Here is a 13,865-nt window from a genome sequence, read left to right as displayed (position 1 = left end):
CAATTTCGCGTAATTGGTTTCACGAAAAAAATTTGCATCCGGGATCAAAAGAGCGCAATCTCTCGTTCTTAATTGTTTTCAAATTGCATTCTACAGAATCGCGTATCTGTTTTCCATCTCCCGCCTAATTGGTGCCGTCGATGCTGCGTAACCCGGATCGCGAGTCTACGTTCTAAATAAAAATCTATCTAATTGCTCAATCCCAATCCTCTGCCCCGCACGGGACGTTCATCGCAACAATCGATCACGCGCACTGAGAGAAAAAGAATAATAGATGGAATTATATAAATATAACTCTGTACAAGTTTCACTTGTTTATAATGTACACATTGAACATTAATTCTAAATAAAACTTGTATAGTTAGTTGTCACTTGTAAAATTGCCATCACAGATTTGTTTCTGAGTGCGAAATGTCACGACGCTCTTAAAAATAGTCTTCATACGGATCGTAAAAACACAACACGCTTTCAGGTTAACACCGACTACCTGATAGGGCCCAATGTTGTCAACGAAGGGAATGGCCTGGAGACCGCGAGACTCGGTCTGAAATTCCGCGTCGCGAACAAGCACTTCAGGCGAGGCGACATGAAGCTAAAGTGCTTGGCCACAATAGCCACGGTCTATCTACAGAGCAACGAAGAGAGCGTGGAGGGCGACGAGAGCATTCTGAAAACGCCTATAATGGAGAGTCGCGAGACCCGGGCACAGAGCCACACTCGCGAGGATCTGACGAACGGTAAGCTTCTCCCCGGATATCATCCGTTACTTTCCTACCTATATCTATACCTATACCACAATTGTGCAACGTTTCCCCCATTTTATCGATTAACCCTCCCGCGAATGCTGAATTCAACTTTTACCTTGTCTAAAAGTTGGTAGTGCAAGTTAAAATAATTAAGGTCCAGTTGCACCGACGTTGATTATTGGTATAACCGTAATTAGCGGAATCGTAGCTAGTCCTGTAGTTTCGTTACGGAGGATAAAACGTTATACGTTCAATTAAAAAGTTATTTCCCTCTCCCGCTGTTACTTTCCGTGTCACTTACAATTTCTCTCGTAACGCGCCCTTCTCTCCCTCCCCCTCTCTCTCTAGAGGTGCTTTCGCACCCTCGCGATTTTTTAAACCCCTTCAAATCTCTGATGATGAATTATCGATTACAAACAGGGTGCGGACGATAAAAAATTCACTTAGGTCAAACTTCTCGCAGGGAGGAGGGTTATAAATCTCCAATACTTGAAACTCATAAGATTATTCCGATGTCGGATATACTGAGGAGCAATTGTTACGCGCTCATGCCAAAATATTATGGCGTATTTTTTTATCCCTTTTTTTTACACTCGACCAATAGATTTTTTCCGAGTTTACTCCGATTGTCATAATTTCGTAATTGCGCATACAGGTGTAACGTGTTTAATTAATCTACTGTATTAAAAGACTTTTTTAATTTTCGCCGGTAATATTTTACAACCTAAATCATTTACCCAAATATATCTATATATTTTCAACGAATGCTCGTCGATGGCGAATTTATTGTAACCTACGGTACGGGCATCATTTTTACATATGCATTCATTGTACATATCATTAATTGTGATGACACTTAAAAACTATCCTGAACATTGTAATAATCTTGGAGAAAAAGATGGATAAAAAGAAAAGTCTACAAGTATTTTAACTATATATAATAATAAGATCACCAATCCAATTGCAGGAATTGGAAAGTTATTTTTTTTTAACTAGACTTTACAGATTCTCAAAAGTAACTTGTTACTTAATACATTACATTTATTGTTACTTAAAAAGTAACGATTCGTTACTTTTCTATTATTTGTTCATGCTGAAATAAGATTAATCTAAAAAATTTTGCAATATTTTTTATTTAAATATTAATAAAGATAATAAATAATAATAAGACACTGTAGATCAATACGTGAAAATATATCTAAGGAGGAAAATGCTTTTTCGGTCCGAGCTGGAGCTTGTTGTACATTGTAATAATATTTTAGAGTGAATTTATATACCTATGCATACCTAATTCTACAAATCATGCACCGATTAGATTTTCAGTCTTGAAACAATAATTTGATTGAGCTAATATTTTTCATAATAAATTTTGTAATAAGTGACATCACCTCTGTCAAATTTAAAGTATTCCTAATAAGGTTGTTCTTATGTAATACAGCTCTGTGATATTGGTTTACGGTTACGATATTTATTGAACTAAGAATAAATTATGATTCCCAAAGATTGAAAATTGAAATATAAAAAATTACAATCAAAATATAAAAAATTATGTTATAAATAGATGTAAACATAAAAAGTAACCATAAAATTCGTTATCAAAGAAAGATAATTCCGTTACCAGTCCATTGTCAAAAAAAAGTAACTGTAATGTTACAAGTACCGAATTATTTTTAATTCCTGACATAAAATTAATGTACCTCACACATTACATTGATCTAACACTGCTCTGCGGTTATTTTAGCTGTTGATATTTATATAGTTTTAATCTACTCTTTATGTTTGACACATAACTTGTTATCTCTATACCCGGATGGCTCGTATCTAATAAAATAAGCGAAGTTCTTCATTTACTACAATCAAAATATCAATTGTGTTTTAAAATTTAACTTAACTGGTTGGGAGTTATTTGTTTCCTAGTAAACGGCATTTTAAAACACGACGACATTTCTATAATATTACACGAGGGAAATTTATTTTTGAATATCGAAAAGCCTGGTCGCAAGTAATGAGAAGTATCGGATTAAAGCCCTAAGTATTGAAACGAATCCTTGTGGCCGTATATGCGGCATTAATCACAACGGGAACTAATTACTCGATGCTTTAATCCGCCATAGAGCTATCGCCGGGGTCTCGCAATAAAAACTGATTAATTACAGCCACACTGTATTCAAATCCCGAATTAAATTACGGCAAGAACGAGGCTCGGGCTTCACGAAATGAATACGTGGGATATAATTCGGCGTCCGTTAAATTAGCCATTTAAAGGATGCACATCGCAAATTCGCTACAATCCTCTGCAGGTAGAGACTCTGTCTTATGCGAGTGCATCGTCAACAACTGTATTAGAATAGAATAGAATATTTACTACTTCAGTTTATATGTCAAGAAGAGGTTTAATTTACAATTTCTTCTCTTAATCTCTACGTAATTAATATCTTGTGATATTATTTATGGCAATTAATAGCCAATAATCAAATCTTATTACTATTATCTAAACCTATAGTCTTTTTTCATCTTTTGTATTCTAAGTATCACAGTTTTTTTAATCATACTTACACTAATTTACATTAATATCACATTTAAGTACTCAAATATTACATAGTTTTCATGTAAGCTAGCATTATTTTTTTCCTTATTCTCGTGTCCTTCTGTATCTATCCTAATAATTACTTTTTTCGTATCTATTTATCCCATGCTTAAATCCCTATCCTTATCCTCCTTCCTCTTCATCTACGAATCTTTATTTTTGAACATTTTGTATAAATATATTTTTCAATTTTTAATATTTTTAAAAAATTTTATCAGTGATCCAATTTTTCAATGTCAAAAGAGAATTTCGATGTCAAAGCTCTATAGCCGAACCGAGATATTTTTATTCTCGTGAACAAAGGCAATTAGCGACTTTTCAGAAAAAAAAAATAATAGAGAGGGAAGCTAACGAAAGTTCGTCTTTAATGTTCCAGGATCCACAAGTGTTGCAGTCCAATGGACGATCCTCATCGTCACTCTGATCACATCGATCGCAGTCGCGCGATAATAATGACGAACGTTTCTTTTTCCTTTTTTTTTTCTTGTCCCCTTTCTTTTCTTTTTCCACGTTGCTTCCTAATCATGTAAACGTTAGGAGAGATCGGTTTCACCCTATCTACTACTAATTCCTAATTCGCATAAAATAAAGCGATACCAATATGCATATAATAAGTGTACACGTCCATTTACACGTCGTCGTGGCGTACGATAAAATTTACAATTAGAGTAATTATCCCTCTTAATGTGTCTTTAAGCCAACTTGTTTCATTACTAAATTAATTATTAGATATTATAGTTTTAATCTTATCTGCTTGAAATCAATAGGTATCAGTTTTTTAATATTTCTTTTAATTTTTCTTATAATTTGTTTTTAATCTAAAACTTCCTCTTTTATAAAAACAAAAAAAAATGTTTTTTTTCCTATTAGTGTCCTATTAACGTTGTTACTCAAATTGCTTATCCGCATTTGACTCATTTTATATAATTACTAAAACAAATAATAGATATAATCTAATTATCTAATTGTTTAAGTTAATATTGCGTAAATTATTATTTTAATTATACTTTCAATGTACACTCACAATTAAACGTTCTCAACTCTAATACAAAGCACACTAATAGGGACAAACTTAAAATATTGCTGTATCACTGAACTCACAAAAATTCTTTATATCTCTCAAAAAAATATTTACTATATTTTAATAGTTAAAAAATAAAATATTAACTTTGGTATCGTGTACATTAATAATTTAACTTAATAAAAAAAAATACTTTTTTTTTATTCATTCGTGCTTTTCTTTATGGCTTATTTAAATACAAAGACACATTTATAATGACACAATAGGGATAGTTACCCTACAAACGTGCGCTCTAGGCTCTATAAATGTATTCTCATGCGCGCGCAAGACGAACGATCGGCTGATCGACTCCCCGCGCGTTCATTTAGATCGTCCAAAATCTTTTTAGCGGGAAACGTCGCAGAAGACGACGTCTTTTGTATATCGCTTTCGAGATACGATTTGATGTTATTCTTACTACGATTTTTACAAAGTTTTTCTATTTTCACAACATATCATTTTTATTCATCCAACGATCGCGTCCACGCGCGACAGCCGGATGACGATCTTCCCAAAACCAAATAGTCTTCTTGGGCCCAGCTTGGACCCCGCGAATACGCTTTCATTGGAATCGCTATTGTCTATTTCCTACATCCACCCTGCATCTCAGCGATTTGTCTATACAAAACAGAATTAATAATTATAGTAACCACAAGAGCAGTCGCGAGTGATTTTTTTATGCTCACAAACGATCGACAAATCATCTGTATACAACTTCAAAAAAAAAAAAAAACTGAAGATTTATTCATATGAGAAATTATTTCGTAAAATTAATAATTAATGTCTAATTTGATTTCGATAATTTTAGATATCTAACCTCACAAAAATTAATTTACTTTGCAATATGCGGTAGCAACAAAATTTTTCTCGTTTCCATTTTTACCGTTTCTTTCGACTATTTTATTAACCATGGTTGCGTTTCATTATTCACTGCGAGTACTGAAAATCTATAGTTCACGTTACATACTAAAGGTGTATAGATGTGTATGTATAGATTTTCAGTACTCGCAGTGAATAACGGAACGCAACTCGTGTATCAGGGATTGCGCACAATCATAGGAACAAAGAACAGAGAATAAGAATTCAACTTATCAGAAACTATATTCCGCAATACATGATTACATATGCGAATGTACATATCCTTTGTGAATGTATTTCTTTAATTTCTAGTAAGTTTCGGTCGGTAAAAATAGCTGAATATCGAATGCTGCTAAGAAAAAGCAACATCATAACTGACTGCAGATGTCCATATCAAAGTAAATTATTATATCAAAGTAGATTATTATAATAGATTAAGGGGATCCTAAAGAGTCATCTGTTTTATCGCATAAATTTTAATGTTATCATGGGTATCTAGACCCTCTAAGGAACGTTTGTGCCAAGTTTCAATAACTAAATTTTACGAATTTTCAAAAAATTTTTCTTTTATACATAGTCTTTTTGTAACACATTTTCGTCGAATTGAATGTCTAAATTTAAGCACGGAAAAATGGGTGAGAGTAAATTTTACTTTCATAATCCGCTTTTTAACAATCAGCTCGGTGTCAAAAAACTGGTGTCTACATAAGGATTCGGACTAATTCTAAGCTCGATGTTGTTTGTTCATGTAAACTACTAGTCTGATAGATTGCAAAGTTTTTATATCAAGCAAATGTTGCCATGATAAGAATAGCTCTAGACGTCACAAAAATTTTTTTTTCCTTTTTCAGCACAAACTCCACCTCATGGACATGTATTAATGCATATATTTTAATTCTGGAAAAGGATTTTCAAAAAAAGTAAAAAGAAATTACGATATTAAATTATTGCATTTAGTCAGACATTTCCTTAAGAGAATCCTAAAGTCGTTTGTTTTACCAACGCAATAATTTTTATATAATAATTACTTTTTTTTCTTCTTTCACGTGTCTGTGAGTTTATACTGAAAACGAAAAATATTACTTGAATTGAGATTTTCTTTATCATTTCTTAGTCCAATATGGCGTTAGAGCTATTAGTATTGTAACATTTGCGTGATATAAAAGTTTTATAATCTGTACTTACGAAATTGTATCACAGACAACGTGGAAATCTTAGAATTAAACTTACAATTAAACGGCTAATTCTAAAACGTTATTGTTATTCCACGTTATTCCATAAAAATTTATGTATATGTGTACGTGCGATATTGATGTAGTAGTGTATAAAGATATCAATGTGTCGCAATTTATCAGACAATAACGCTCTCGTTGGTGTTTAGGCTTTACTTTAGAATCCCCTTAAAGGGTTACGCCTAGTCACGAAGTCGAAAAAAAAAAATTTTTTGTAAATTATTTGTTTTTTAAATGTATATACAGTTTTGTATAAAAGTTTTTGTATTTAAAAGAACTTTTCTTGACAAGATTTTTATATTTTTTTTTATGCAAAAATATTAATTTATAATAAAGTCATAACAAATATTTGAAAAGCCGCTTTTCGAAAAGCATTTTGTGATAAGCAATGCTAATCGACCATTAAAAATAAAAAATTCAAAAAGATTTAGTTAATATATGAGTTTATCTATGCTTTAATCGATCAATATTTCGATAAATTAAATTGTTCAACAAAATGGAAGTTGTTCAAAGTTATATATATATATATATATATATATATATATATATATATATATAACCGATTTTTATTTAAAAAATAGATATCTTTTAGTCCATAAAATAAAAAGTACATATTAAAAAAAATCTTTCGATTTTTAAAGATTAGATTTTAATATTTAAAGAAACACAAAGTTAGAAATAAACTGGTGCAGCGATTCTTGAGATATCTTGCTCACCAACTTTGAAAAAATAGTTTTGAGGAAAACTCGTTTGAAGTTTCAAATGCAATTTAAATATTTTTCAACTTACAGAGTTACATATTCCAGGCCCATATAACACATCATATACTTCTAAAAAATATGATTTCTGAAAAATCGATTTTTTCAAACATTTCTGGATAGGCGTGCATTGTTTAGTACCAATCAAATGCTATTATATTATTTTCAGATACAATAATCTTTTTATTGTTTACCATAAAATTATAAATCCTTTTTCACAATTAAAGTACAGACAATAATGTAATGTGGACTGAATGATTTCATGTGGAAAATGAAAAAATTGCATTTTTTATTATCGGTTTCTAGTGTCGACTCATAACGACATTTGCTTTATACAAAAGCTTTATACTTTATACGTATAAAATAATGTAATTTGCAATAGAAATTAAATGAAAGAACAATACTATGCTTGTAGAAATAAGTTAAGAGCTTTACAAAAGAATAGTATGCCTGAAAATTTGTGAATATAGATACATACAATATTGATGTAGTATTTATCAATTTAATAGAACTTAGATTCAGAGCCATATAGGCTTATATTCTGAATCCTTTTTTATCGATAAAACTTTTAAGAATATACATAGTATCTGTAACATAACTTATATGCTTAAAAGTGCCTTTATCGATAAAAGAGGATTGAGAATATGAGCCATATAATTTACGCGTCACTGACACATCATTACACACCACTACATCAATATCACGCACACATGCACAAATATTCTGATTAACTAATTTTTCATATTAAATATCTGAGCTTAATTCTAAAAACTCAACATTGTTTATTTATGTAATCCCTAGTCCAAATCAATATTGTTTTATACATACGAAGTATAAACTTGTATATAAAACAAATATTATTACGAGTCGATGTTATTATAGAAGCCGATAACAAAACTGTAATTTTTCAACTTTTTCTCATTTTTGACATCGATCGGTTTAGACTACATTATCATTTATACTTTAATTGAAAAGAATTTTTAAATCTGGCGTATAAAAAGTTTAAAAAATATTTATTTGAAAAATAATAGATAAAACGATTTTAGAATTCTCTTAAAGGTAACTTTGATCAATTAAATCCGATTAACTTAATCAGCAATTAACTCAATCGACAAAATCACTTTAGACAAAATCTCTAATATACAGTTTATTATTCTTAATCTTTTTTCGATATATATATATAATTAATTGATTTAGTAGTTTTATTCGTATTACTTAATAAAATAATGCTCATTAAATTAATCAGAATTTGATCAGAGTTATTCTAATTTTAATTTCAATTTAATTTTCTTTTTTCTTCTTCTATGTAGTTTTAAAAATTATAAAAAAATTAATCGAGGTTAAAATAAATCTACATTGATAGAAATGAGCCTGAGCAATATAATATGGCACAACAATGTCCTACACATACAAAAAAAAAGATATGTTAAAAAAAAAACTTTTTGTAACATAGAAATTTCTATCAAACATCAGATTCGTTAGGTTTCACTATGTGGCATCGCACACAACTGACTCGCGACTTGCTCCGAAATATCTTTTATAAGTGAGCCTTTCGTTATACGTATAAATCGGGGCCCTCTGACCCCGCGCGTAGGTCATAGACATCGCAACGCGATTGAGTTGAATCCCGCTCAATAATCACGCGAAATGCTTAATCGGGTCGCTGTCGTCCCTCTTCTGACTAATTGTAAGGCATAGTTAATCTCATATCGGATATATGTCATGCGTACGAAATTACTATCGTATTTTCGATCGATATTGAAATATTCCCAACAGCACACGTTGGCCGAGCCTAAGGAGAGAAACACTCAGCCTCATCCCCGACGTGTTCTCGTAATTAACAATAATCCAAGCCGGTATTGAACGAATGACGATCAACAAGCGCCGCTTGAATCGGTATTTTTTCTCAGTTAGACATCGAAGCAAGGGAATTACACCAGGTGTTGATCAATAACGCGAACGAATACGAGTAACATTCCAGTAAATTTGTATTCATATAAAACCAGGTAGAATTAAATTGTTGTCGTGAATCGAATTTTAAAAAAGCATCGAACTGCTTTGAGCAAAACATTGCATTATTTGTTCGTCACGGTACACAAAACTTTATAAAAATGAAGTTCGTTAAACGTTCATGGAACTTTATTTATTTATCTCTTTTTATGTAAACTTTTATGGAGTTGCAGGTTTCTTTAAAAAGCAAAGTATTATGTTGAAATTTTATCTGAATGCTGATGGTTCACTGGTTTCACTGGTATAGTCGATAATATACTACTCATCAACTTTATTGAATAATATAACTTGAAATAAAATTTCTTCCGTTTAGTTACGGCTACCTAGTGAACACTATTAAGGTCACTTTATCCATCGCTATTGATTCGATTTTATCGTAAGCTTTTGTGCGTAATCGCAAACGAAAATCTGATCGCAACAAAGAGTACACTATTATAATACATACACATATATTATAATTATGTACATATATCGCGTTCTCTTACTAAAAAAATTATATTTTCTAGGAAAAAATCATTTTCAATTTAATGAAAATTATTAATTAATCAAATAATATTGGCAAAAGGAATATATTCTATTAACATGATCAAACATTATTTTCATAATCCTTAAAAAAAAACTATTGAGCATCTTTTTAGGCTGTAATAATTTTGATTTTTTTTTAAAACCACTCTTAAGTAACAATTTTGACGACTTTTCATAAAGTTAAGTTAATAACTTTATAAAAAGCTTTTGATTGATAAAAATATTTGAATTTTGATAGGAATATTAAACTTTTGATTGGTAGAAATTTATTTAATTCGTGGTAATAACTTGAAAATCAGGTTTTGTAAGCCGTGCTATTTTTAGAAGTAAGAGAACGATATGTGCATTGTGTGTTACATGTATATTATATACATATATTGTACACACATATGTATACATATTATACACATATACACACAACTATCGAAACATGAAAGTATATGAAAGTAGCACAAAGGCCGGAAAATCACCATCGGCAATCTGCGTGTTATCAACTGTCGGCGCCGATCGATACGCAATTACACCGGTAGGATACATTTCGATCCTGCAACGTATTTTGACTAAAAACTTGTAGTTATTGCGAGTACATTACGGACGGTGCGTTACATGTTATTACCTTACACGAACAAAAAATATAACAAAAAAATGTTGTATTGTGATTGAAACTCGTATTACACGATATAGCAAAGCCTATAGAACGTATCCACGAGAGTACTTGATACAAAAAAAGTTATATGACAGAAAAAAATGCTCTCGATATGAGCGTTGCTCCATACAATGTTCCATTCTCATCCTCATTCCCTTCCTACTTCTCCTCCTCCTCCTCCTCCTTCTCCTCCTCCTTCTCCTCCTCGCCCACTTGAACGTGAAAACGCGCCTCTTGCTCGGAGCGTTTTCCCACGGCGGAAAATGCGCGACACAAATATTTGACGGAATTCCGTTTTCAACGCGACAAATGGTGTACTTCCCTTGTAAAATAGAAAAGATCCATCGCTTTTGCTCACGCGAGAAAAGAAAGCGAGAAAAAATTGACACATATCTGAAAAGAATAAAGACCTATGCGATTTTTTGGCGCCGCAACATTTGACTCTGCGAGGCTTATATCCTGAAAAGAAATAACAGCGAAACCTCACAATAAAGCAAGATGCATTGAATGCAGTAAAAAAGACTGGTTTTTCATGTTTAAAAATGATAGATTTTCTTGCGTATTTTTTCTCAAATATATATCCAAGTAAGAAGCTTATTCTACGGTTGAATAACAGAAGATGAGTTGATTGATAATTCGTTATTATATATAAGTTTTATAAGTCTTCTATGCGAAAATATATAAAGGAGAAAAAAGCACATTGCTCTTTTCTTTTTTTGAAAGCACTCTTTAACAAAAGAAAATGTTAAGAAAAGAGACCGATTTTTGCCACAAAAGTGGTAAGTAAAAGGAATAGCGTTTTATAGATTTTGACCTCCTGAATACGATAATGTTAATGAAAAGTTCGAAATCGATAGAAAACACCTTGAAAATTGAAGGTAAAAATTTACATTATTTCTCTTACTTACATCTTTTTAGGCAAAAATTTGCCCTTTTTAGAGTATATTAAAAAAAGTTCAACTTTTGTCCGAAAGAATGTATTATAAGTAAAAAATAGTATTTTTTTGTAGATTTTTACCTTCTAAATATAATTAAATAATTAATAAAATAAAATTATTAAAAAGTTCATTTCGTGGCATTTGGGGAACACCTTGAAAAGTAAGCAAGAATATTGAAATTTGTTTAAATGTCATGTTCAATTTTCAAAGTGTTTCCTCCAAAATGATCACAAACTTTTTATTAACATTAAAAAACACTATACTTTTTACTTACACCTTTTTATGGGCAAAAATCGGCCTCTTTTTAACATCCTCCTTTATATTACCTATAAATTTTTATACATACTATTTCTTTCGAAAGTGGTATAAAAAACAAGAGGACGATCTATTTTCAATTTGCGATTTAAAATTGTATCTTGAGATATATATATATATACTTTTTAATTGTATCTCTTGATATATATTTCTCTTTTTATGCCAATTTGTAAAAGATAATACTAGATAAAAAATTAGGACATTTCTTATTCTTTCCAGGATAAAAATACGAGTCATGCGGCGCATTTACATTATTATTTCTGAATCAAATACACAGCATTCGATACGCTCGAAGTATATTCTTTCGATATATTTTTCGTATAGACGCGAAAGTATTTTTCAACGCATTTTCGAGTGCGTTGAGGCTCATTGAGGCGCGAAAGTGACAGCTGCGTGATCCGCGCGAAACATTGAGTTTATATCCGTTAATCGAGTAGAAAAGCGTTTCATACGAAATAGTAGTAAGGCCCTTACATACGTGTCATATTACGAATAAGTGTTTACAAGCCTGTAAATATGTACATAATTTTCATCGTTATTAAAATTATTCACTATTATAACATCGTCGAGTATTGTTGGTTCTTTATGTACTACAAATTCCCGCCTTAATTATTATAAAAATATTGATTTCTCTTATCATAATGGTTACAAAAACATTTTTTTATTATAATTATCATAAAAATATTTTATTTCTTCTAATTAAATGTATTTCCTGTATTGGACCATAGAAAAAGAGAAGGAGAAAGAAAGAAAGAGAACATTCCTATTCTATATTTTATTATGTATTATTTGGTTGTCAAATATGATTAAAGTAGCAATATCTAATCTTGAGAAAAATAAAGGATTCACCCTTTTTCTTGATAAAGAATATTTTTCTGGAAACAAATCTAAACACAAAGCCTAAAATCGGATTAAGCCGCGATCAGACTAGAGATTGAGATTGGAATTTATTCAAGGGAAATAAATTTAATTAAATAAAGGAATCCTATATTCGATCTAATATGCGGTATACAGAATCAGAATATTATAAATTCATGAAGAATTATTTAAATTACTAAGATCCGCTTTGAATATAGAATTCCTCCTTTTTAAAATATTATTTAATAATAAAAATGTTGACTTTACTTAGAAAGGACTCCACACAAACCTTTTGGAAATTGAAGGTGGAATTGGGTGAAAATGTGATATGTTGTAGATCTTGTCGTCCTGATAAAAAAATCTCCACAGGCATGACTCCTTATAACAAACTGTTTCACTTTTACAAGGAGTCACTTTTCAAAACAGGCTAACAATACAATATCTTATTTTCACCGAGTATAATGCATCCTTACGTCATTAATTATACTTTGTATGTATATTTTTAAATAAAAAGTTATAAGGATAGTATTGACTTGATACTTCTTATAAATCAGACTTTTTACTTAAAAATATACCTAGAAAGTGCGAATAATGACATAGGAATATACTATACTCGTTAAAAATAAGATATTGTAGAATTAGCCTGTTATGAAATGTGACACTTTGTAGAAGCCAAATGATTCAGATAGAGTTATGCCTGTCGAGACTTTTTATCAGAACAACGAGTCTGCAATGTATCAGACTCCTGTTTAAGGTACACATGGCAGGAATTGATGTATGTTTTATTGTTTGGGACGACCAAAACGGAATTGTTTCAAAATAGAATAAAATTTATTAGACGACAAATTGAGGATCTCGCAGTCAATGGTGATCAACACGGTCAATAAAAGTATGTCAGCTTTGTTAATAGTGTTCGAGCATTTGAGTTGTACGCTTGTAGTTGAAATTGTTCGAACTACAAAATTTCAGCCGTTGAATAACGAGCGAAAAATCTGTCGCTCCAATTGCTTATTTTAGCAGCACGTGAAAATGTACATAAATAAGCAATTAAAACGATAAATCTGTCACTCTAAATTCCAACGGTTGAAATTTTGTAATTTGAACAATTTCAACTACGTTCACGATTGATCGAAGCTTCGATACGCGAAAGACAAGTACGACCAAACTCCAGCGAAAATATTAACGATGTTAATTCCAGAATATAATGCGCCTACTTGCTAACGATCGTGGTATCTACGTTGTTCGCTGGGGAAAGGATTCGATGGCGGATGTCCTCTGGATCCCGTCGATTCCAGGACCATCCAAGACCATCCGAGACTGGACGATGTTGAT

The 13,865-nt window shown here is 31.2% G+C and overlaps 1 protein-coding gene across 1 annotated transcript in view; it reads left to right on the top strand.

Moving 5' to 3' along the window:
* Positions 1–12,237, top strand: part of LOC105154174 (uncharacterized) — a 39,018-nt gene extending 26,781 nt beyond the window's left edge. Inside the window, exons 5-6 of the mRNA XM_011069520.2 lie at positions 473–737; positions 3,710–12,237. Coding sequence (XP_011067822.1) covers positions 473–737; positions 3,710–3,783 — 339 coding nt within the window. The 3' untranslated portion in view covers positions 3,784–12,237. The remainder of the gene's footprint in view (positions 1–472; positions 738–3,709) is intronic.
* Positions 12,238–13,865: the final 1,628 nt, after the last annotated feature.

This window comes from Acromyrmex echinatior, chromosome 7 (assembly GCF_024713525.1).
Source record: "Acromyrmex echinatior isolate Ae372 chromosome 7, ASM2471352v2, whole genome shotgun sequence".
Lineage (NCBI taxonomy): Eukaryota > Metazoa > Arthropoda > Insecta > Hymenoptera > Formicidae > Acromyrmex > Acromyrmex echinatior.
This window is presented reverse-complemented; position numbering and strand designations above follow the sequence as displayed.